The sequence below is a fragment of the Buteo buteo genome, chromosome Z, assembly GCF_964188355.1.
Source record: "Buteo buteo chromosome Z, bButBut1.hap1.1, whole genome shotgun sequence".
Lineage (NCBI taxonomy): Eukaryota > Metazoa > Chordata > Aves > Accipitriformes > Accipitridae > Buteo > Buteo buteo.
In genome coordinates, this window is record NC_134204.1 from 45361447 (window position 1) to 45386031 (window position 24585).

Sequence of the window (24585 nt, forward strand, 5' to 3'; positions counted from 1 at the left end):
CTTTATTATAGCTTGTCAGTTTCAAATCTAATTGGTTTTCTTGTATGTCACCACTTTTTCAGAGAGCTGGTGGTTTTTGTACACAGAAGGGATTTTTTCTTGGGCCTTGGTGATGCAGAATGAACAGGTTTTTGGCTTAGTGTCAAAGAGAGGAGAAATTCAGCCCTGCAGTGTATAGCTCTCATGTTTCTTCTCCAGGGCAGGCTACCATTTCTCATCTGGCTCCGGCTTTTATCTTCTTAAGATAAGAAGTATGGTCTAAAAATGAAATGAAGTGAAGATGTTGAGCAGTACATTTGAAGGTGGAGAAGGCCTCTGGAGTTTTTTAAAAGCTCAACTTGACTGTGAGTCAGCTATTGGCAATAGCTAATGGCTATTGACAACCCATGATTTTCACTCCCACCAATGATGTTTTGTCTAAAATTTTCAGATTTCAGGTTTGAAATCAACAGCAGATTTTATAAAAACCAGAAGCAGCAATAGGTGACTGAGGGTAATTATCATACTAATTGTGCCTTTGACAAGTAATTCAGTGACCCTGTTTCATCTGGATGAAAGCACACTTTAAGGCAGTTTAAGAAATTACCTTTCAATTTGAGCTCAGTGCATATTCAGAAAAGGACAGCTCTAGCTTCTTGTCAGCACAGGTGATGTCCTCATCTTGCAACCCAGAAAATGGTTTTGCATTACTAGAATATCAGTCATAGCCAGGTGCAATGCTGGCTTGTAACTGTAATGTGGCATAGTGCATTCAAAAAATGAAATGTAACTTTATGGCAAGTGGACAGTCTGGCAAGTAAGCCAGTGTGGAAACAGTTTATATACCAGTTTGCTCACATTGATGAAAACGTCCCAGCAAAGGGGAAGATTGAAAGGATGTGACCTCTACTGCCTCTGATACACAAAAATTTGAACACAAACAACTAATTCCCAAGGTGATTGCATGAGCTGATTACTTGCTAATAAGTGAGAGGGATCACTAAGTGACACAGCACGAAGTTCCCATAGTTGAATTTTTCTTAAACTGTTTCATACTGCCAGGAATTGCTTCGGAAATCACCTCGTTTTCCAGGTTTTCCACTCACAGATGTCAGAGAGCTGAATATACTTGGAGCCTGCTTCATACCACACGGAAGACTAGTTTCTACCAGTTAGCCTAATTGAGTAAATAGATTTACAGAACAATTGTTTATTTTTCACCTGCAGCACTTTGTGGTTTATACTGATTGAAAAAATAGTTCACTGTACGAAATTGCGTCCTGGAGTAGTGCAGAAATGATTTGATGAACAGAATGAGTTTCTGTTCATTATCCCACTTTAACGTCTAGAAATGTGTAATGGTCACTTTTCCTTGCCATCACCGCGTGTATGGTGGAAGCAAACAATGACAAAGAGCCTCCTCCTGTGCAGCAGAGAACAGCAGAGCTGAAAAGGACTTAGAGGCATGCCTCTATTAAATTACAGAGTCAAGAGAATTTGCCCATTTGTTGTAAGAGAAAGGATTTGACCCTTATACTAAACCTATATTAGTATAAAAGAACTTTATTTTCCCGGGAAAATGTGTATTTGTCAGCCTGCTTTTTGGAGCCATTAGCTTGACATTCAGAAGATTTAGAGATATAAGGATGACGTCTAGAAGAAATTGAATGCAGTTTTAAATGGGTTTGCACTTTTAATGCCACTGCACACAACTCTCATGCACCTGAGAAATGTGTTGCAACTTCACACAAGTACCTTGTATGCCATCTGAGGAACCCTTTCCCACAGTTTGTTAGGCTCTGCACTTCATTAGAGAATTCTTCACCAAAATCTCTTAATCCTGGCAGCTTTCCTAGTAGGATCAATCTTTTGAGGATCTGGGTGATCAGTAATGACAAAACCAGCCTTGGTATTAGTATTTCACTTCATAAATTGCAGAGATCTAGGCTTCACTTACATTTGTCAACAGTGACTTTCCAGTGAAGTACAAGGTATTTGAAAAATTACCCCTAATGTTTCAGGCTAGGGGGGGAAGTACTTTTTCAAACTATGAGAACATTTCCCTCATGCACCATTAAACCAATGGGCGAGAACAGAAGGCAGGACAGGGTGGGAGTATACTTGAGTCCCTAAAGGTAGGGCTGAATAGCCACATGCCAAGTTATTTAAGTTTTATTCCCGTGAGTCATGCCATGTGTTGATAAAGTGGTTTTGTTAATGATACAGTGAGCCACAGAAGAGTAAGAGTTTCTTTTATTTAAAGCTGCCCTTTCTTAGCTGCTGTGTCTAGCACTGTCATAGTTCTAATCTTGCTCCTTAATTGTGTGTGTGTTATTGTGGATCCTGCCCATCTTCTCTCACGTCCTCAATGATGTGTGTACAAGACCTGCTGCTCGTCCCCATTCTCTCTCTCTGCATTCCCCATCTCTCCTGCAGATGCAGATGTCATCTATGTGGCAGGTTACTTAGCTCTGTCGCGCCTATGCACTGTTCCTTCTGTCCAACCTAAAACTCAGTCTGGGGCTCCAACATTTTGCAATGGGGTGACTGGTGACTTGGAGTAAACACAGCTTTTTGTCATTCTTAGGGTCCTCTATGCTGCTCCGTTCTCTGGGGGGACATTCACCCCACCTGTCTGATGATGCCATTGCAGGTTAGGCATTTCCAGAGGGTGAATTTTTCCATCTGTTTCTAGCATTGTCTTTTGATTGTTACAATTAGAAGATGTGAATGCCACCCAAAAACCCTAGTTAGCATGGATGGAGAATGAAGTGAATTGTGACGTGTGTGATCTCTGCTGGCTCTTCAGTGGGGACATTAGGCAAAATGTTGTCTCTGCTAAATGGTGATTCTGGTTTTCTTTGAATGCTGGATGTAAACTGGAAGATGTAGTGTGGAATTCAAGTGGCAGGTTTAGATGACAAGAGTTCAAATGTCACCAGCACTGGTCTTGGTGTTAGATCAAAGGCCCCTGCAGCTCACAGAAGTGGGACACTGTGCTAAGCAGGATTTTTTTACTTATTTACAAGGTTTTATCTCCTTGGCACTTTCACTAAAAATATAAACCACAGAGTGAAAACAAAACAAAAACTGTCACTGAATTACTGATCAAAATAAACCTCTTTCTGGAAGGTGACTAGATTCAGGTATGGATGGTGGAACTAGTGGGATATTCTCCTGGGCTGGATGAGCCTCTCTGCAGTGACCCCAGATTTTGCAGTGGGGTGGGATGTGTCTTTCTCACTACTCTTCTCAGCATCTGCTCTGCACCTTCTGTGACTGTTCAGATTGTCCCCTGGATTTTGGCTCTCAACCAATAATGTGTTGTCTTTCAGAAATTACCAGCTTCCTACTTCAGGATGAGCCCATCTCCTCTGTGTCTTTTGTCTTGTTATAATGCCATCTCAAAGGGAGGGCAGGCATTCCCTGGATTGGTGGCAATTATTGCTGTGTGATCCAAGTAGGGCATAAGGTAAAAAATTTAATGCGTGTATTTCATAGCTTATTTCTGAGAAAGGCAGAAGGAGTTCAACAAATTTGGAGATCTTGCCCAGTGACAGACGATGCTGGACTCTGACGTATTTAGTCTAGGTGATATACCAGTACAAAAATTTGCTTCATGTTTCAACTCCTAATGGGAAAACTCCACTGTTCTCCAGACATACAGAATTCCTGAGGTAAGGTCAACAAGGCACACAAAGACTATGGGGATGGAAGACAAACTAGTCCGAAAAAAAAAGGAATCGTCTGAGGGAAGGGAATCATGTGCTGAGTTACAGGAAATTCTTTGTTTCTAACTCTAGGTCCTTCTTCAGTTATCAGCAATGATGATGATTCAGCCAGTCCCCTCCACCACATCTCAAATGGCAGTAACACTCCATCTTCTTCTGAGGGGGGTCCTGACGCAGTCATCATTGGGATGACGAAGATTCCCGTCATCGAAAATCCCCAGTATTTTGGAATTACCAACAATCAGCTCAAGCCAGACACCTGTAAGTACAAACAACTGTATGTGTTTCAGTCATTCATTTTACCTGTGCAAGTGCTTGGGCTCCTTAACAGAGCTAGCAGAACAAAATGCTCTAAATTCTTGGGAGTGGAAGGGTGGGGTTAAAATGTATGCAATTTGTTAAAGGTACATGAGATGAACCGCTTTACATCTGTCAAAGCCAAATTCAGCCCTTGTGATGAGTCAGTGAAGTCAGCAGTGTTACACACGAAGCCTGATCCGTATTCCATCAAAGTCACCGGTAGCCTTTCCATTGATTTCAGTGGTCTTTGGCCAGTCCTGTGCACTGAATGTGTTCTTGGGAGAAAACAAATCCTGAGTCAGAAGCAGAAGTCAGTATTGTTACATACGTGCTGCATTTAATTTGATCGTATTAGCAATGAACGTAACCGAACTTTGAAATCTGAGTATTTGTGAAGTTATAAGAATGATAAGGGTTAAAACTGCAATTATTGTAATTCCGTTGAATAATTCAACCACTACAGCCAGAAAAGATGTTGAATATTTAAAAGTAGAGCAGAAGGTTGCATGGTAGACAATAAATGTCACATACAAATTCTTTCATGTTCAGTTAGAAGCAGGTGAAATGTGAAAAAATATGAAGCGTTAAACAAAATTAACTATGAATAGTTAAAAAAGAGTATCCCTAACTTCAGATGCTAGTCTTCAAACCTAGTAACAGTTTTAGAATTGGACATGTGAAATGTTGATTTATGAACCAGTGATTAGCATTGCGGCAGATAACTGAAAAGTTACCTAAAGGATATTGTGATTCATAGTAAGTAACTGCATGGCTTACTATTTTTCATCAGTACATTAAGGTCTTTAAGTGTTTCAGAGAAGGTTGTTCCTGCTTCTTTTTCACTAATTTTTTTTGTGTGTGTGAATGTACATACATTTCTGAAGTGTCACTGGAAGTCTGAACTGTTTCTCTGGGAAGTCACTCTAGACATTCCCAGTATAGCTGCTGAGCACTGGGCTTGCAACTAAGGGATGCTGCATCCTATCCTGAATGATACTGCTTCATAGCACAAACTGTAGTCTAGGGGCTTACTGCCAAGGTCAGAAACCTTTGCCTCCAACTTTGCAAAGCTTAAATGCCATAATAGGAATCTTTCTGGACCTGTGTATGAGGGCGTGCATGCATATGTGTATGCACAACTTCTAAGGTTGCAAAGACTGATGCTGGACTACCTACATATCTTGTGAATATTAATGGTTATCTACATCTAAGCACAAGCCACAGAAGGATGTTCCTGCAACACAACAGAAGGTCTTTTTCTGCTTTTTATTGTACATCCCTGATGTTCGCTCTTACTATAGCTTTATTGTGTGGCACTATTTTGTGATTAGAAATACCCCATTATCTCTTCTACCAGAGGATATTTAAATAATCTGGCCTAGTGTATGCAGTGGGATGCATAAGGTAATCACTGAATTGCTGGTACTTGATCAGCTTAAGGAAGATATTACATAGATGCATTCTGATTAGAACATTAATTCCTATGAAGAACAGAAGCTGCTAGGGAATCAGAAACAGGCAACATGCCCACTAGAGCTTTCTAATGTTATACATAAGGCCATGCTTTTACATATGAGGCTATTGTACCTCTGTTCCCAGCTGCATTAGACAACATTATAATTGTTTAAATAAACATCAGTGAGTACAGAGTATTTAACTTTCAGCATTAATGTTGGAACGTGCTGTTCTGGGGAGAAACCCAAACTGTACCAAAACACAGAATTCTCTCGCATTTAGTAAGCTGCACGTTAAGTACGGACACATTAAATCACAGCTGACTAGTGCTAAGTAGGTCCTGATCCTAAAAATACATAAGTCTGTGCTTGGTTTTGTGTGCTGCAATGAAACCCACATGGTGTCAGGGAAATTAATCACAGTACATGAAGTTCAGTTTGGGCATAAATGCTTGCAGGATGTGGCTCAAGACTTTGATACGGTGTGCTGAGGAGGTTTGTGGGGCTGATGCTCTGCATTCTGCCACATTGCCATGGTGGTCCCAGTCTTTGTGGTTTTATTGCTTTAGCAAAGAGAATCAGGTAAACTGTGGCAGTGTATATACCAAGACAGACTTCTCCTACCACACTGAACATCTGTCCAATAAAAAGCATAATTAAAATTTTCTCGGACAAAAATGGTCTTCTAAGAAATAATTTCACAAACACTTTCTTTCCATCTCTCTCATTCACTTATTATTACAGAGCTGCACTTGTCCTTTCTTAGCCTGCCAACTTCCTCCTGATGTGTATATCTGGTATTTATAAAACTCTAAGCTAAGTAGCTCTCATACTTTTTTCCTGTTTACAATAATGCCAGCTCCAGATGTCATCTGGTTTCTCATCTCCAGCAAGATAATTAACATTTATGTTTATTTCCTATCTGGTCTAAGTTCCATTGTCTGCTAGCATTAAACACAGCAATCACTGATAGTCATGCTGGAAAAGATTCTTCTGTATTTAGCTTATGTTTGTCTGTGGAAGAAGGTGAGACTTCGAGCTAGGTGAAACTGTATGCAGATGGTATTGCATTTTTCACAGAAGTTGAAGGAGTACGTCTGCTGTGACTAGCAAGTGGAGTTTCTTTTTTATCTACTTAAACCATATTTTTGACTTGTCTACAGATAACCATTTCTGAGTATAGTGTATCAAGCTGCATTGCAAAGGATTAGACGTATATGTGTTTAAAAGAAAATTTTAAAAATTGTTTGTGATCAATTTAGTTTGAAATTCCATCACTGTGTCAGTAAATTGGTACTTTTGCTACTGAATAACTAAATCCTTAAGAGCAGTAGCTTCTAAAGGTCAGTCTCACGCTAAACGTTATAGCACTTTCCTCCTCTTGAAAGACAGCTTTTAAGGTGGGAAAAGCAAACTGAGGAGGACTGAAGACCCATCAACTAGAGGGGTCAGGTTCCAGTCGTCACTCAGGACTGCATTTCTGTCCCAGGTTTCAGGACAAACACTCATCTGTACCTTTAATTGACATAATGGTAGGAAATTACTCTTCATCTTCCAACTGGAATTGGCTGATATTTCCCACTCCAGCTGCCTATCATGTTAACTACCCATTTTCCTCACCAGCAAACCCACTGATGCTTCTTCAGCACTTGTCTGTCTGACACCGTGTCCCAGCGCTCCTGGCTTTTCCTTTCCTTGCCACGTACCCTTGGTTGCTGCTTGCTGGTGGGCTCATCTGCCACTCCAATACCTTGAATATTTCCAGCTTGAAAGTTTACAGTCTGTCGTGCACAGACATGTTTCAGACATGTACCAGACTTCTTCATTCCTTTTTGTGTGAAATCAAAAGGTGTTTCCTCTTTGGCAGTACTTGGCAATCAGTGACAACTCTGCTTTCAGATGTGTGAGACAGAGTCCACAGCCTGGACTTCGTGAAATGCTCTTTGCATTTAAGTCATTATAAACCAGGTTGTGCTGTATTAGCATGAACCTGTAAACCTCTTGCCTGGGAATTACGAACAGTGTTCAGTCATTGCTGTTGAAAACTGGGGCATAACTTTGTAGTGAAGTAACATCACCAGGTGCAGAAACCTTGCATGGATGGCAAAGCTTGCAAAGATTTTTGTCCCCTGAAATCAACTGGGCGATGTAATATCGCATGGGCATAAGTGCTGACTAATGCTAGGTGGTTAGCTTCACTAATCTTACGAGCTGTCACAGCCCCTAAGCTATTTGGTATTTCCATTAATACCATGATATTTCAAAAATTAGTCTTCTACATCTCTGCAAAGAAATCATAATTGCTAAAGTGGCCAACTGAGCCTACCAGACCTGTTGAAACAGGACAGAAGAAACAAAGCCATTTTCCCCTGTGAATGGCTGTGGTCTTTCTTCATTCATCATTTAGCTTGCAGCCCAGTTCTTGGAATGTATCAGCCCATTGCTATGACATTTCTGTGATTAATGGTGGAAATGCAGTCAGTAAATAATATTGCTGTGTTGTCAGTAATGTGAAAACCAAATCCTGAGGAGAGGGCATGCGTAAAATGTCAGTGGAAGTGCCCAGGTTGAGACTCTGAGGGCAGAACTTGGGTAAGAAACTGCTTGCAGGTGGTTTGGGGATTTCAGGAATCAAATTGTTCTCTGAATCTCACCCCAGTAACCCCCACCTCTGCCCCATGAAGTCACTGTGGTTGTTTGAGTGCAACTGAAGGGAAGGCTGAGGCTGGAGCTTTGCCCTTTCATGGGGAGGTTTGCAAGCTCCAGGCTTCAAGCCCCCTAGGGTGGATATGTAGCAGCTGCATTGACATCAGTCTGTACTTCCCAGCTAATCTGTACTTGGAAGTCACTCGATTTTACCCCTAAAGATATTATCAACAATGGAAAATACCATACTGGGAAGGCTTGTTGATTACTCAGTGGGTGGTTTAGTGGCAAGATGTTTTTAGTGGCTGGCCATACATACAGCCATTGCGTTTCAGATGATGTGGTGTGGATTGTGGCTTTCATATGGGAAATTTGGGTATATTAATGGGATATTCTTAATATTTCATCTATATTTCTGCAGTTTGGGATAGTGTTCCCTCAAGCATAGGAGTGTGAATGTGCAGTTTAGATAATAATTATTGTACTTCCAGTTGGCCTCTATTAGGGAAAGTCTGCAGCTGATTACAAGTTGGCATAAATAATTTTTGTAAATTAATCTTGATTTATTTGGCTGACCTGAAAAAATGAATTTACAGTCTATAGCTCCAGTTCCACAGTAAAATTGCTAATTGCATGTGTGATGCTAATTTTAAAGGTAGAAGTTTTGAGAGCGTCCCTCTTCTGTCCCATTTTGAACACTGAACTTTTCAATTTATGTTTAGGGATTTTCATCTATATGTCAGGGATTGTTACACCATTTAGTTAAAGGTGATCTCAGTCTTTTACTGACTTTCCTTCTTCTTTCACTATAGATTTCTTTTTAACATATACATAGCAGGACTTTGGTTGCCCCTGTTAGGCAGGAAAGTTGCAGAAATCCTCTGCTTCAGTCCATCACCTTCTTGAATGAATTTTAAGGGAGAGAAGAAATAAGAGTGTTATTCTTATCATTTTATCATGACTCCCACAGTACTGGACTTCTGTCTTTAAAACCATAGGTCTTGGAGTCTGGTGATGATGTCAGATTTCATTTTAGAATGAAAAAAAAAAAGTGAAGAAAAGCTTGAGAATGTGAACTAGACCCCAGAAGGCTAAGGAAACAGAAAAAAAAAGATCTGGATTTGTTTTACTTTGTTTATTACATTGTGGTTCTTTTTAAACTCAGTTTCATGATTTAGGAGCATTTGAGCATGACGGCAGCATGTGAGGGTGCAGAGCTGGCCCTGCTCTGCTAGCCTGGGCAGATGGCCCTGGCACGGACTGCCGCAGAGAGCAGAGGGGAGCAGGCAGATACCAGGACCTGCTGACTGGCATTTCCTCTCTCAGGCCATTTGTGGAAGGGTGCAGCTACCTTTAGTTCAATACCCACTTGTTTCTGTGGCTCTGACCACTCACACCCCAGAAAGCGGGCTGGTTGCTCTTAGTTTTGGAGTAGGCTGGCAACCTTCTCCCCAACCCTTGGATCACTAGCAATGGGTTATTTGATATAAAAAAGAAATAGTTGTCTGTATTTCCAGGTAGATTGAACAGAAGGAGGGTATGTAGTCACTTGGTTTGTATTTCTCAGGCATCCTTGTCCCAGGATTCCCACAGCAGAGCCTGGCCCCAGGCATGCGTTTCCTTGCTGGGTACACAGGCTCTCACTGCAGAGCAGGAATGTGAGATTCCGGTGATACAAAAACTGCTGGCAAAAAGAAGAATTCACCAAGAGAGCCTCTGCGCTACAGGGATCTATCAGGCCTGTGACCCAGAGCAGCAGATTTGTTCTTTTCCATGTTCTGCTCATCCTGCACACACGGTGTCCTGTAGAAAATAGCAATACGCAATGAGCAGACTGCCTGAAGTGGACAATCTCTGTTTGACTTTATTTCCCACATAACAAATTATGGCCTGTTCCAGGTTGTGTCTGTCACCCTATGCTTTCTCACAGTTTTGAGGAATAGGGGTAATTTCTGACACACATTGCAAGGTAAAAAATAGACTGCGTTGGTCCCTGTGTCCAGAAGAAAGGTATCCCAAGGGAAACACTCTGTCAGCATTTCCATCTCTTTTGAAAGGCTTTTATATCTGAGTGACCACAAAGGAACGGCTGCTGTAGTGGTTTCTTAGCCAGCTAAGCTGGAAGCCTGGGGATTTTCCATCAACTCCCAAAGTCTGCAGAGCTGAAAATTTATAAGCAGCTCATTTTCCTATAAAAGACACCATGACCTCAACAGCCAGAATGCAGAGGAGCAAAACTGATCAGTCTTAGTGAAATCCAGACTGGGAGGAAAAAGCTTGCTGTCCAAGCTGAACTTGCCGCTCTTGACATTCATTGGTAGTTGGGATTCAGAGGCTGGGAGGCTTAACAGGGCATTCGCTTGAGGATCTTCAGATGCTGAAAACCAAAAAGCTTTAGATGCTGAAGGCCAAATATGATTGAGGTTGAGATTACAAGGAGCGATATACATATTATATTTACTGGTTGTCCTGATCCCATTGTGTGCCTTGCTCTGGAGATATTTTATTGGCTAGGTAAATGTGTAAGAGACGTATTGGCTGAATAAAGATATAAAGATATATGAAGGTGTATTTTATCATCTTGACTAAATACTTCTGTAGTTTGATTGCATGTTTTAATCCCTGACTGCAGTCATCATTTAAAATGTGTGTCTTTGCAATTGTTCATAAAGTCATACATACATCAGAAATGTCAGCCATATACATGAGTGGTGTACTTCATTTGTTGCATTTGACTTCTGTTAATTGGGCAAGAGATTTGTCTCCCAGACCATAGTGTATTGAGTATCAGATATTTTTGCCAATGATGTGGTCACATATTTCCTTTGCCCAACAAATAAAATGTAACAGGGAATAAATAAATTAATGGGAAATTAGATTTTTTAACTCCTGCTGCTCATTCTGAGACTCAGCAGACCTGCGGGGTTTTTTTTTGTTTTCCAACCAGATGGAAGAAATTGTCTCAATGGCAGAAGCCTTCAACTTGAAAAGCATGGGTTTCTACCTTCTTAAAAATTCTGATTTGGAAAGGAAGGAATATTTCCACATTTAGTGTGGAGGTGAACCTATAGAATCACTTTTGCCCCCAGAAGTTACTTGTGTTTCAGTCTTGATCTGTCCGTGAAGTCCATTTACATCTAATAAAATAGGCAAGAAATCATGCTTTCAGCAAAATATTTGCATTTCATCACACAGACTGTTGTTCTGTGACCTGAATTATTCAGTAAACTACTTGCTCTGAGGGTCCAAATGCTGGAAATGCAACTGCAAGAAAGAACAGCTTGGACCCTGACCTTTAATTTATGAATAGCATGAATGTTTCATCACCTGGAAATACAGCACATGAAACATACTTCTGGCTAAATAGTGGATGTTTTAAGGGGATCTGAGCAATGAAGATCCAAAGTATGCATTTCAATTACAGAGACAGAGTACGAGGCAAGACAATGTGAAACATGCACTCTCAGGAAAGTGTCCCGTGTCAAAATTCAGGTAGAGTGTGCACCTTCTTGTGTAAATATGTCAGGTAAACTTAAGATAGCACACTATTTTTCTTCAGCAGAGCACTGAAATGCACATTTCATGGGCTTCATGTGAAGAGCCCACTTAAGGACTTTATGAAAGTTGAAATGAAATTAAATATAGGCACAAGTATTCTCTGCAATTAGGGTATTAGTCAAGATCAAAAAGCCCAACATGGTGCTTTTTTAGTAGGTGTAATCTCAGTGGCATCAGTACATTCAGTTTGTCCTTTGACAGTACATCTGTAGCAGAAATACATACACTATTTTGGCACCAAAATATGTAGCTAAATCAGTAATACCTAAATGACAAATAGCACCATTTATATTGTAATGATAAAATTATGCCTTTCAGACTCTGTGCTGCATACTAAGTTCTATGGATGTTGATTTTATATATGCATGTGTATTTAAAAGCGTAATGGGAAAATAACGTGATGGAGGTTAAATGGGTAGTAGTTATATTTAAGCTGAATGGGAAAAAAGTAATCCATTGTGAAAATCTCCTTATCATGATCCTAAGCATGGGAGCAGGATTGGGCCTTGGATTTATTCCTTTGTGTTAGTGAGTTTTGGCTAAATGAGAAATACAGATCCCAGGGAAGCAAGGTAGTATAAATAAGAATAAAATGAGAAATTTTAAGTCTAATAAATACTCAAATATGAGAAAATCAGAAGTAAATCAAATAACTTTGTAGCCAAAATCATTTCATAAACCCTACTTCTGACTTCATCACCAAGTAAGTGCATCATTATTAAGGAACGTGAGTGTGTAAAATAAAGTTAGCCCTGAGCACAAGCTCACCCAAAGATGAATTTGGGGAGAAAATGGTGAGGAATATATTAGTCCACAATAAGAATCGGTTAAGACAGGGTAGTATTTATCGCAGTTGCAGTGTGAGCCGTGCTGCTTTTCAGCTGTGTATAACATCTTCACACCTCCCCCTGGCAGCTGTCTCTGAGGAATTAAGGCTGTCAATGCTTTAAGACAGTGACTTTTGAGGGTGGTTTAGCAGCTTGTGTCCTGGAGGAGATTGTGTGGTTGGCTTTACAGGTTTGCAGATCTGCCTAGTGCAGGGAGGCTCCAGATAGCTATGGGTTATGTTATGCCTAGAGCCATCAGAACTGCAGAAGGGTCCATGGCCCACTGGGAATATATGCACACCCCTCCTATGTGTATGAATGGGGTGTATTGGCTTGCATGTCAGCCCACATGCCCAGTAGGAGTTCACCTGCTCTGTCCCTCCCTTTCCTACAACATTTGTACTCCGGCTATCAGATTCTGCGAGAGAGGTGCTTTCCCCACTGCATCGCACTAGTGGTGGATCTGCATGGCTGGGATGCAGAAAGCTCATGCTGCCGCCCCTGCCCTGTCTGGCCCTGCAAGCAGGAGTGCTTATTAGCTGCTCTGGGGTGTCTGATCTTCCAGACTTTTTTACTCTGTGGTCTGTGCAGCTTGATTATCATTCTGTCCTGAGAAACCTTGAGAAACCAGCAAAAATGCCACCGAGGTTCATAAGGTCCAAGTACATTTGGTTTAGTTTTGACAGGATTTTGCTGGGGAGCTCCTCAGTGTCTCAGGCTTAGCTACATGTCTGTTATGGGCGGAGGGTAGGCCAGCAGCAAGTGGAACCTAACAGCCATTTAAAACATTCTCAGAGGTAGAAGTAACACAGTTGGTAGTATTCTGAAATATTCTGTAATATTCTTCAAATAATTTTTTTCAGCATTAACTTATTAATTAAACCTTCCTCTCAACAGGCTTATCATTTTCCACAACAGCAGTTGTGGAAAAATGATAAGGCTGTTTTTTTCTCACTGGAAGGTATGTAATTAATATACCCATTTTAGTTCAGACATATATTCTATATAATAAAATACCTGAGCTCAGCATTTTTGACTCATTAAAAAAATATGATTACAGGGGTAGACAATTCCAGGAACACACTTCCATCATTAATTAACAGAAATAAAAACCCAGCTGCTGAAATGTATCTTTATGATCATCTTTTAGAGCCCTCCCTTTCACACTTTCCCTTAAGCTAGTTTTCTTTTGGTTTGCTGGACAGAAACGAGAGCACCTTTCGATACCAGCTGCTGTCTCAGCCAAGGATGCCAAAGGGACCTCTGCTTAGGGAGACTGTGACTGAGGGGCACATGGAGAGACAGGCAGCCCTTGAGCTCAATAGTTCTGGGCCGTGAGGGTTGGTATGAATTTCTCAGCCTGTTGTTGAGCAGGACATTCCAGAGGACGGGTTATTGCTCTTCAAAGGCCAGTGTATGGATTAAGTCATGAGGCATACAGATCTGGTGTGAGGTGAACACTTGCAAGGTCTTATCTCTAGCCCATCAATGCCCATAATAATTGAAGACTATTATTTGCAGATTGCTGGGGAATCGCTGGGATTGAAGTAAAAACCCCTGCAGGGGAAAGAAGTGTCAAATAGCCTAAGTCAAGACCCTGCAACAAGGTCTGAAATCGTTAAAGTTCTGTTGATGAAAAGTTGTGCAGTACCTCTGGCTAGCGACTTGCCCAATAGTTTTGGGGGGCAATTAAACATTTAAATGGAAAACATATGCATGGGGGTATTGTTTGCATTTAGAAAAAATATGTGGTGTATACATACCAATTACCACCTGTTTCTGTAAATTGCAGTGGATCTCTGTATAACTAATAATCTCTCTGGGGATTTTTTTTTTTTTTTTTAATTTCTGCATTTCAGGAATCTAAATTCCATTCTCAGATGTGAGGTAGGCACATGAAAAGAGCATCTCAAAGGCATTCAGATGCTAAATCACCAACTAACCAGTTTTCTGAAAAGCTCCTGAACAGCTTGGAAGTGTAAAGTCTGGTCAATAGAAATCAGAGTATTAGTCAGCTTAGTACTTTGGACAACTCCAGTAGATGATTGCTTTGCCTTTAGCTACCTAAATGCCTTTGAGAACTGGTTGCTGGAAACTCTGTTGAAAGTCAGTAATTGTACAGGTCACAGGGTGCAGGAAAAGGCTTTCTGTCTCCAAGAGGATCCCTTGAGTGGCACTGAGTTGTACTGGAGGGTTGGAGTCAGAGTTAAGGAGATGGGAAGCGAAGCTGTCTTCACAGTGGCACTTCCTTCCCCTCTTCCCTCCTCCCACCTTGGTTTGTTTCCCACAGCACTGGAAAGAAAGAAAGAATGGAAAATGGGGTGGTTGTCTCTATCACATGGTTATTTATTCCCAAGATTGGATAGTGAGAAGCCAAATCTAACTTCAAACAATCTCCAGTTTGTATCAGTTTGAGGGGAATACAGATTTGACAGAATTTTCAACTGCCTTTATGAATACTTCTTTGAGCTACAGTTTCAGTTAGAGACTTTCTGAAGTGAAGCCATTCCCACACAGCTCCTTTCATTTCTGAGTGTTGCTTAGGATTTGTTTAGATTTGGTTTCTTAGGCTGTCTTTCAAGGATGTGCTCTGATTTTTTTGGTGCCCACAGCTTGGAAGGCCTGTGGCTGCCTTAACAAACAAAAAAGAAATAGCTGAAAACAATACCCATCAAGGGGAATATGTCCCACACAAAGTAGAGAGAAACAGAAAAAGAGAGAAACAAATAACGAAGAAACAAAAGAACCTCAGTCTCAGCCTTTGGCAAAGAAAGAACAATACATGACTGATTTGCTCTGATCGCTTGTGCGGGAGGACATGATTTGTCTTGTCCCTGTTTTATTGTCATCAGAAGAAAAGTAACTGTTTTGCAGTATTTGCAGTCTCCACTTAAGAGGCTGTTGAGACTGGAATAGCAATGGGATTGCCTCCAGACAGAAATGCATTGACCAGCACTGTGTGGGAAAGCTTGAAAAGCTCCTGCTTGGGTGGTAAAGTACAAGGCAAAAGTTTATGGGCTTATTCTTTATCCTCTGATTTAGAAGTGGAAGTACTCTGTTACACAGAGTTGCTCTTTCCAGGACTGTCCATATTCTCATGTGCTTGTAATGCTTCAGTCTGTGAAGTTCACTTCTGCAATGGGGAGTGCACAAAGGTGCTGTATCAGCAGGTGAGACTAAAATGATTTGTGTTAGTGTCCAGCAATGCCATTCCTGTCTATGTTGATGATAAATTCTCACCTCATTTTGCATACTGTATCTGCTCCGTTCAGGAATGGACAAATTGCTACAGTGGATCTCAGCAGTAACTTTTCTGATACCTAAAAATAGCTGGTACTGTACCTATTGTAGAATCATAGAATTGTTTAGTTTGGAAAAGACCTTTAAGATCATCAGGTCCAACCATAACCCAACACCACCATGCCCACTAAACTATGTCCTGAAGTGCCTTGTCTACGTATTTTTTGAATACCTCCAGGGATGGTGACACCACCACTTCCCTGGGCAGCCTGTTCCAATGCCTGACAACCCTTTCAGTGAAGATGTTTTTCCTAATATACAATCTAAACCTTCCCTGGCGCAACTTGAGGCCATTTCCTCTTGTCATATCACTTTGTACTTGGGAGAAAAGACCAACACCCACTTTGCTACAACCCCCTTTCAGGTAGTTGTAGAGAGCAGTAAGGTCTCCCCTCAGCCTCCTCTTCTCCAGACTGAACAACCCCAGTTCCCTCATCCGCTCCCCATAAGACTTGTGCTTCAGGCCCCTCACCAGCTTCGTTGCCCTTCTCTGGACACGCTCCAGCACCTCAATGTCTTTCCTGTAGTGAGGGGCCCAAAACGGAACACAGCACTCCAGGTGTGGCCTCACGAGTGCCAAGTACAGGGAAAAACCCTTCATCAAATAAGTATCTAAAAAACCTTAAGGAGTACATTTCTTCCAGGTCTTCCAATATGTAGAGATTGGCTTATGCTCTGTGACATAAAGTTTTAAGTACTAACCCTGTCTAATAAACCAGCAGATATTCCCTGTATGGCACGTAGCAGCTTCCCTAACATTAACAGAAACATATTTATATCCTCCTGTGGCTGAAACCCACACAACCAGGAGAACAGAGGAAAAGAGGGATAGGAAGCAGCTAAAAGGCCAGAGAGGCTCATGGCTCTCTGGCACCCCCAGCCATTGCAGCAGAGAGCTGATGCTTATCTGTCCTGGCAGGCAATGACGTGAAACAGTGTTAGCATCATCAGAGTTGCATTAGTGTCTTGCACCTAATGTAATGACCAGGGTCAGCCTTTGGTAGTGGTCAGAGGGCTCTGAACCCCCACTGCATTCACAATGTGGCTGGAGAAGGGACTGCTGCCCATCCCTCTGCAGCAGGGGAAGGGCAGAGACAAGTTTGCCATCCTTCAGCTCCTGCAGCCTGTGGCTGCCTTTGACTTCAAGTTGCTTTAATTCTCTGGCCACCAGTGGGGAGGTTGGATTCATGGGCTGGACCCCTTCAGCTGCCACAGCCAGCCCCAGCAGGCATCAGACGTGAAGCCCAAAAGCTCTGCGCTCAACTCAGCCTTGCAGGAAGAGTCCTTTCGGTCTTGTGCCTAAACCTGAGAGGAGACATCAGGTGCTTGTTTTCAGTGAGGTGTGGTTTCAGACACAGTAAGTCACAGTTCTCATCCTGAAGATGTGGTGTAGGAGCACAGACTCAAGCCTCAAATTCACAGAGTCCTTGGAGAACATATTTCCTTTTTGTCTTGCCTTTTGCCTCTGGAAAGGAAGGCACAAGCCTTTTGCTTTCCTTGCAGATGCAGTGAATCCTTCTGCAAGCTAATCTGAATTCAGCTGCTTGGAACAATCCTTATTTTACTAGAAGGTGACTGTTTCCGAACTCACTGAAGTCTTTTGCATTATGCATTCTGATGCAGCACGTTTCCTTGCTGGAATTGGTTTCACACGTTTATCACAATGTTGTATTGCACTTTAAGGCTGTAAGTTTTTTGTCTCTTTTAATGGCAGCATTTTAGAGAAGCCTGCATACTGAGGAATAAACTCAGTGCAAAATAAACTATATCTTTCAGAAATGAGGAAGGAGGCAGAAGTTTCAACTTTTCTTTGCAGCGATAGTTTTCCTCTAGAGGCTAAATCCAGAATTGATTTCCCATTTTGATCAACATGAGTCTTTCCAGCCTATTGATCTCTGTGTTTTCAGTTTGGCCTCAACATCTGAAACGGGACTGTGGTAAATGGCTACATTAAACAGACTGGTAAGAGATTTATCTTAGACTGGTAAATTTCCTTGACTGCAAGATAGGATGGTTTCAGGATAGAACAAAGCACACAGGTGTTCATTGCTCCCATGGAAGACAGCTTTGCCATCTCAACTCTGCAGCTTGTGTTTATTGATACAATATGTGCACAGAAATACATAGAGCACTTTCTATGGGAAAAGCATCGGGTGTTTTTTCTTAATAATGGAGAGAAAGTGTACAGAGAAGTCTTTGAATTTTATTTGTTTTGGTCTAGTCTTGCGATGGACTCTGCCTGAGCGTGTGATATTTATTTTTCATCATATATAAAAGGCTGTGCCCACCCACAGTGAGCTCTTGGTCTCATTAGACCAGTCATCCCATCCAAATGACCGTAAAAGCTTTTAAGAAATATTTTGTTATGCTTTCTGTGACCTTTCTCTAGAAGTATGCTGTATACAAACATACATGTTAAAATCCACACTATTCGTTAGCTAAACCATCTCAAGAGCTGTCTTCCTGAAACTTTGATTCTTCCACGACTGCAACCAAAGGCTGTGCTGGGAGACATTTTAATGGCTGAGAGACTAGTCTCTGCCCTATGATAAAGAAATACGGCAGCAGGCTGCAGCAAAGTTGTGTCAGAATAGTCCCCTGAATTTCTCTCCTTTTACAGCGGACTTTTTTAGGTATCTCCCTCAGAAATACAGACAAATTCAGAGAAGTGCTAAGAACAAAGATGCTGCTAAGAACAAAACTCTCCATACGGGAGTTTTCATTTTTAAGAAGGAAGGGCAATTATTTAAATGGAATGCAGTCTAAGGAAAGATAGCAATCCTGGGTTTAAATCTTTCCTAGATCCCCACGCTCTTATAGTAAGAAAAGGAAATATTAGTTTACAAGGTTGGGTATAAACCCTCTGTGGTCACAAGCTGCCCATCGTTCCCTGCACTGCTTTCTGCTGGCAGATCTGGAGAAGCCATGTCAGTGCTGAGCTGAACTTGGAGTTTTGCATGGCATGTCAACTGTCTGGGTCATCAGGCTAAGAAGGCCATAGATCAAAGCCTATCTGAACACGTTTGAGCCAAAACCAGCAAGGACTGATTTCTTTGTGACTCAGATTCTGTGATGGAACAAGCTTTATCTAACCTCATCTGTGACAAACCTCATTGTCTCTGACAAGAGTGTATTTGAAGTTAGCTTTTGGGTTGTTGCTTTTAAGTAAACTAATGAGGCATTTAATACTGTGCAAGCTAAGAATTTCTGCATCCTGCTACACTTGAATTATTGAGGTTCTTGGTGTGTGGTGTGTTAAGTTGTACAAGCTGTAGGATGACTAAATAAAATCGCAGTTCTGGGCAGCTAGTACTCAGTCTGATCCACAGAAGGTGATGGTGATTCATAGGAGACAGGAGTTTCTTCTCCCCTCCTTTTCAACCCAGTGAAAGGTGGTGGAGCAAAGCATCATGGAAAAATAGCATAAAGACTTATGAAATGCACACTGTACCCCTGAACGCAAAAAAAAAATGAAGTGTATGATTATATTCAGTCTCTTAACATGGTACTCTCTTATAGCAAGATTACAGAACAAAAGAAAGGCAATGCAGACTTTTAACATTTTCCTTGTTAACTTTAACAGGCAGCTGCTCTGTATGGACAGAATTCACTGTATGTCCTCAGGCTTTTCTACAGGGAATACTTCCCGTGTTGCAAGCATGGAGAAAATATTCTTATCTCTAGGTGTTGTTTAACCCAGCAAACATGTTGTTAGGGGTGACACTGTTCTACACATGGCATCATAAATATAAACTCTGAGACACAATTACTAATAAAACTCATTAGACAGGACAAAACTGAACCAACATCATAAAGATGAAGCAGATAAATCCTGCCCAGACAATAGGGAAACTGCAGGGAAGATACAAAAGCCTGTGACTTGCATGTATCCAAGCAATAACCAGAGAGGCCTCCAATAAGAAGTGGCACCCTGTGCAACAGTGATGTGTACAAATCTCCCTCTCCCAGACAAAGAGAAGGAAGGAGAGGGTGGGGGAGGAAAAAGGAAATAAAAGATAAGAAAGACAAAAGGGTAGGCCTGTTGGTCATTTACTCCAATTAAGCCAATATTTTGCAGCTGTGCTGCTCCAAAGTTCAAGCAATTAAAGTCACTACCTAGGTTTTGCCCTCCCTGACTTGAGGATTTGGATTCAGGGAGCAAAAGGATTTGGGCAAATAGGCTTTGCTTTTGATGCATTACCTGACTTGTTAAAAGCAGCAGTGTTTGATTAAGGATCTTTTTAATTGCCTTTCACTAGGCTGATGTGTTCATAGAGCTTTCCTTCTTTCCTGCATTTCATCCTGACAGCCAGCTAATTGAATGTCCAGGTCGGGTTGGGAAGGGAATTTTATCCATGCTCTCCTGGAGCCTCACTGAAGAGAACTGGAGGCTGGCATGGCACGGCCTTGTATCTGCAGCTTTAACCATTTGTTGATTTGGTTTCATAGCTTTTAAACTGGTGTTTATTGCTTCTCTAGATGTTCAGGAGGGAAGTCCTCTTGAATACCTGATGGCATTTCATTATGGTCAAAATTATAAAATACCTTGGATCTTTGGGGAGTGTGAAGGATCAATAGAGTACAAGACAGCTGAAGAACAAAAAGCTCTTCTGGGCCACAGTTTATTTCCGTACCCATCCATGCCCCACCCCCCTCCAGACCCCAGCTGCTACTTGTGCTGTTGGAAATATGGGAAGAAAGGTTACTAGGGTTCCGGGATAACGGAAATGTAACAGCAGTGCTTGTGATTATTAAAGGGACTGGATATTTAAGACATATCATGATTTGCATTGGCTGCTGAAAAGCAGAGGAGCCATTCTGCAGATTTTCTTTGTATTAGGAATATTAATGTAAGAGCACCAACCTTACTGAAGATGAGATGGCCCATCATAATCCAAATGGTGGGTTCTAGCACAAAAATACTGCTGTATGCAGAACTTTTGCTCTTCCAGAGGATTTGCACATCGAAGAGTATCTGCAGTAGCATAGGAATTAAATTGCAGAATCTTTCTTTGATGGTTATCATTTTGTTTAGTCTGGAAGAGATTTTCTGAGCAATTACTTTTAACTCACAGCATTGAGATCAGGAAATAAAGTTTGTTAAAAATCAATTGTATTCAAATCTTGGGTTTTGGTTCAAACTTCTATAACTTCATTAGATCTTCCTTACAACTTTGCCATGCTTAAAGCTGAGTTTTAACCTCCATTCTAGACATCTTTTCCACTTCCACATGATTTTTACTGGATAATTTTCTTGGGAGTCAAATTTGGTAGCCTCTGGATAGGAATCAGGAAAATGGTCAGTGGAGCAATGCGCTGTTGTGCAGGCATCCTGCATAGGCTTCTGTATGAGATTGGCATCCAGTTCTTCATTTGGTGGTAGCCGAGAAACAGTGGTTCCTCCACCATGATGCAAAGTGAGAGAGGAAGGTCCTAGAGCCTTTACCACCTTGTACAACTGGAATAATGCAGCCTTTACTGAATTATTCCATCTTCAGTACAACTCCTCCCTCTCCAGAGTTCCAGGGTAATAGCTGATATTTTAAATGCACAGAAGTAAAGCTGTTCAAAAATAGACTCTTTCTCCCATGGGAGATTTCAGCATTTCAAAATTACTTTCTGCTTTAAAATCAGAACATAAGTTAAAGCAGAGGGCACTTGATTCAATTTTGTCTCAAGTTTCAAATTGAAATGTTGAAATGGAAAAATGTGCATCTTCAATAAAATTTAAATAAACTTTCTATTTTAAATTCTAAATTATTTGGAAAAATATTTCAAATTCGTTTGGGGGGGGAAGCTTTTTGCACTTTGGAATGTTGAATTTGATTCTTTGTTTTAGAAAGCCAAAAGGTAACTGAAAATTGGTATTTTCCTGCTGCTGAATCTTTAAAACTTTATTCTACACCATTAACATTTTTCAGTCAATTTTTCAGCTGGCTTTATGCTGAAATCAGTGCTGTGGGAATCAAAATTTTGAATGTCTTGACTTGTGTTCAATTAATATTTGGCACATTTTCTTTCATTCCTACACCTGTTTCCATTAGTTTTCTTGTTGAACTTATCTGTGAAGGGGAGGGACTCTAAAAGACAAAAGTGGTTGTATGTAACTGCAAGTGATATCCAACAAGTCCAAATCTTCTTGGATTAAAGGGTGAAACTCCACTGAAGTCAATGGAGCTTTAAGTATTGGCACCAACAGAAAATTTGTCCCATGGAGTGCAAAGTGTATTGTCACATCTTGAATGCTCTTCATTCGCATGATAGATGTTACTAAAGGTGTTTCTTTTCAAGCACTCATGCATTTATTATTTTCAAAACCCATTTCCTCAGAGAGGTCAAAAGCTCTTCTCATCACCATAGGGAGCCCGTGGGAATTTTGGCATTCTGAAGTACAGCAGGTATCCAACTGCATTAAAATGTTAATGCCTTTTTTTTTTTTTTTAACCATGCTTTGGTGGAAACTAATTATTTTTTGATTGGAAGGAAAAACATTCCAGCAGGAAAAATGTCACATTAAAATCAGATTACTTCCAACTAATCCTTAAAAGAAATTCCCCTAGTGTAAAGGCTCTATCTCTGATTGCTTTATATCACTAGTGTGATGCTATAATACCATTTTTATACCATTTTTTTCTGGCAATTTTTGGTATTATCTATGCAGAAAACAGATTGCAGATCTCCTCTGAAAGCCAAATGTTTTTTCCTGCTTGGCTGTACAGTAAAGCTGGAATTTTCCCTCCTTGCCTATGTTGATATTTTTCCTTCAGAGCAGAGAACAATGCAATTATTTATTATTATTTGCACGCATTAATTCAGAGCTCCAAGGTCCAAACAAGACCTCACTGTGTGAAGCACTGTGGGACTCCACAGCTGCAAATAACTCCTGCCTGAAGAGCTTTTGGGCTACAGTCCCACTCCTGTAACCTGGAGCTAGTTGGCTGGCCTGTGGGCAGGTTACAGATACCTGGGGCTTCATGTACAGGGTGAAGTATGGGGGAAGGATGCTTTGTTGTCCTGCCTGCACAAGCAGGGAGTCCCAGGGATTAAATTCTTTGCCCCAGCTCACACAGGAAATCTGTGGCTGACGCTGAGGTGGAAGCCAGATCTCCTGCGTGGCCCCCTCAGCCCCTGAGCCATCCATCCTTCCTCCCTGGTGTCATGTTGGCCTCCAGCGCAGAAACTTCTACCCAAGGACTTTTCCATTGAGTTCTGCTGCTGATGAGTTTCTTTCTCACCAATAGGTGGAAACTGACAGCCCGGTTTCTCAGGTGACACAAGGAACGGTTCTGCCATCCCAAATGAGGCAGGAAAAACATCACGCAGAACAAGGAATTTTCCATAAGAAACTGTACCATAGCAACTGAAAAAGACGTTGAAGCACATTACATTTTCTCAGCTTGTTGCAACCTGTGCTTTGATGCAACAGGACATCAGAAAAGCGAAGACTTGGGGTTTTTGTTTTTCTTTTCCTCAGTTACTTCTTTGGCCAGGAGAGTGATTGCTTTAACTGGTGCTGCTTGATCATAATGAATTTATTGCAAGATTGTGTAACCTTTCCACATCCGTCTCCAAAGTCTGTGCCAGAGCCTGTGTTCTGGCATGCATTGTCATGCTATAGCTGGGGAGGGTGAGGGAACTACATCTGCAAACTTCCATTAAGAGATCACAAGCTTTTGAAATTGTAGGATAACTAACCAAATGGGATGCAGAAATATTTCCAACAGGCTGGCAGCTGTGCAATATGTGGCATCGGAATAAAGTTGAGTCACTAAGAAATAGTGATAAATAAGCTAGCAAAAGTTTCTGTCTTTTTTTTTCTAAGCATACCCCAAATATGATTGTCTAGTGTAACATCAAAAAACACTGTGCAGAAACAAGTGGCTGTGGCATTGGTTTGGTTATAGACAAATTCTTGCTGTACTAGGGATAGCATTTAATTAAAATGTTGTGTAAAATCTTTAAGGGAAGCCTTTGCAGGGCAGATGTTTAGCTTGTTCCTGAGCAGCTGTAACAGGCTTTTCAGGGTGAAGACATCTAAATTAACAGGACCTAAAATGCTTAAGTGAGAAAATAGGAGAAGATCTGATTAGCACTACTAATCAACTGAGGTCTGGAGATTCCCTTTCTTTTGAACTGGAGCAGTTTAGTCATCTTCCTTTTCTTTTTTTCAGAGTTCATACTGCATGCTGCCCATGTTTAATCTCTTGTGTCCTTTCCCAAGCCTATCAGCGGTTCAATCTTGCACTCCTCACTGGAGACAATAAACCACATGATGTGGATGTTCTTTCCCAAGCCTATCAGCAGTTCAGTCTTGTGCTTCTCACTGGAGACAATAAACTCCATGGTGTGGATGACCCTCCTCTCCTATATATCTGTAGATATGAATTACTGGGTGGAAAGCTGCAGCATATAGCACATTTGCTGTGTATGTATTTACAGTCTTCATTCAAACTCACAACCTGTCCAATTTCTGAGGTATTTCTGAGGCAAGATGTACCTCTTTTCTGTGAGACTGCTTGTCTCAGGTTCCCCTCGATGCCAGTGACAGGCCTGTCACTGATTGGGGAAAGTTGTATCAGACTCCTGCGGAGCTGGGCTTGAACTAAAAATGCTATACTGGAGCAGGAGTCGTCACAGCTGTCCTTAACTAGGGCTGCTTTCAGCAAGGTCTGTATGTGAAAGCACAGTACTTTTGGTGCAGTAGCAGGGATAATATGGGTTCTCAAACCACTTGTTCCTAGCTACTGTAGCTAGCTTTCAACTTGGTTAATTATGGGCAAAAATACCGTT

The 24585-nt window shown here is 41.2% G+C and overlaps 1 protein-coding gene across 3 annotated transcripts in view; it reads left to right on the top strand.

The window, feature by feature from the left end:
* Positions 1-24585, top strand: part of NTRK2 (neurotrophic receptor tyrosine kinase 2) — a 206705-nt gene that overhangs the window by 114977 nt on the left and 67143 nt on the right. For 2 of the 3 annotated variants that reach the window (XM_075021595.1, XM_075021588.1), the window contains one exon: positions 3783-3971. In XM_075021595.1, coding sequence (XP_074877696.1) covers positions 3783-3971 — 189 coding nt within the window. Of the gene's footprint in view, positions 1-3782; positions 3972-23036; positions 23574-24585 lie in introns of those variants that run through there. The other variant, XM_075021589.1, reaches the window with a different exon arrangement.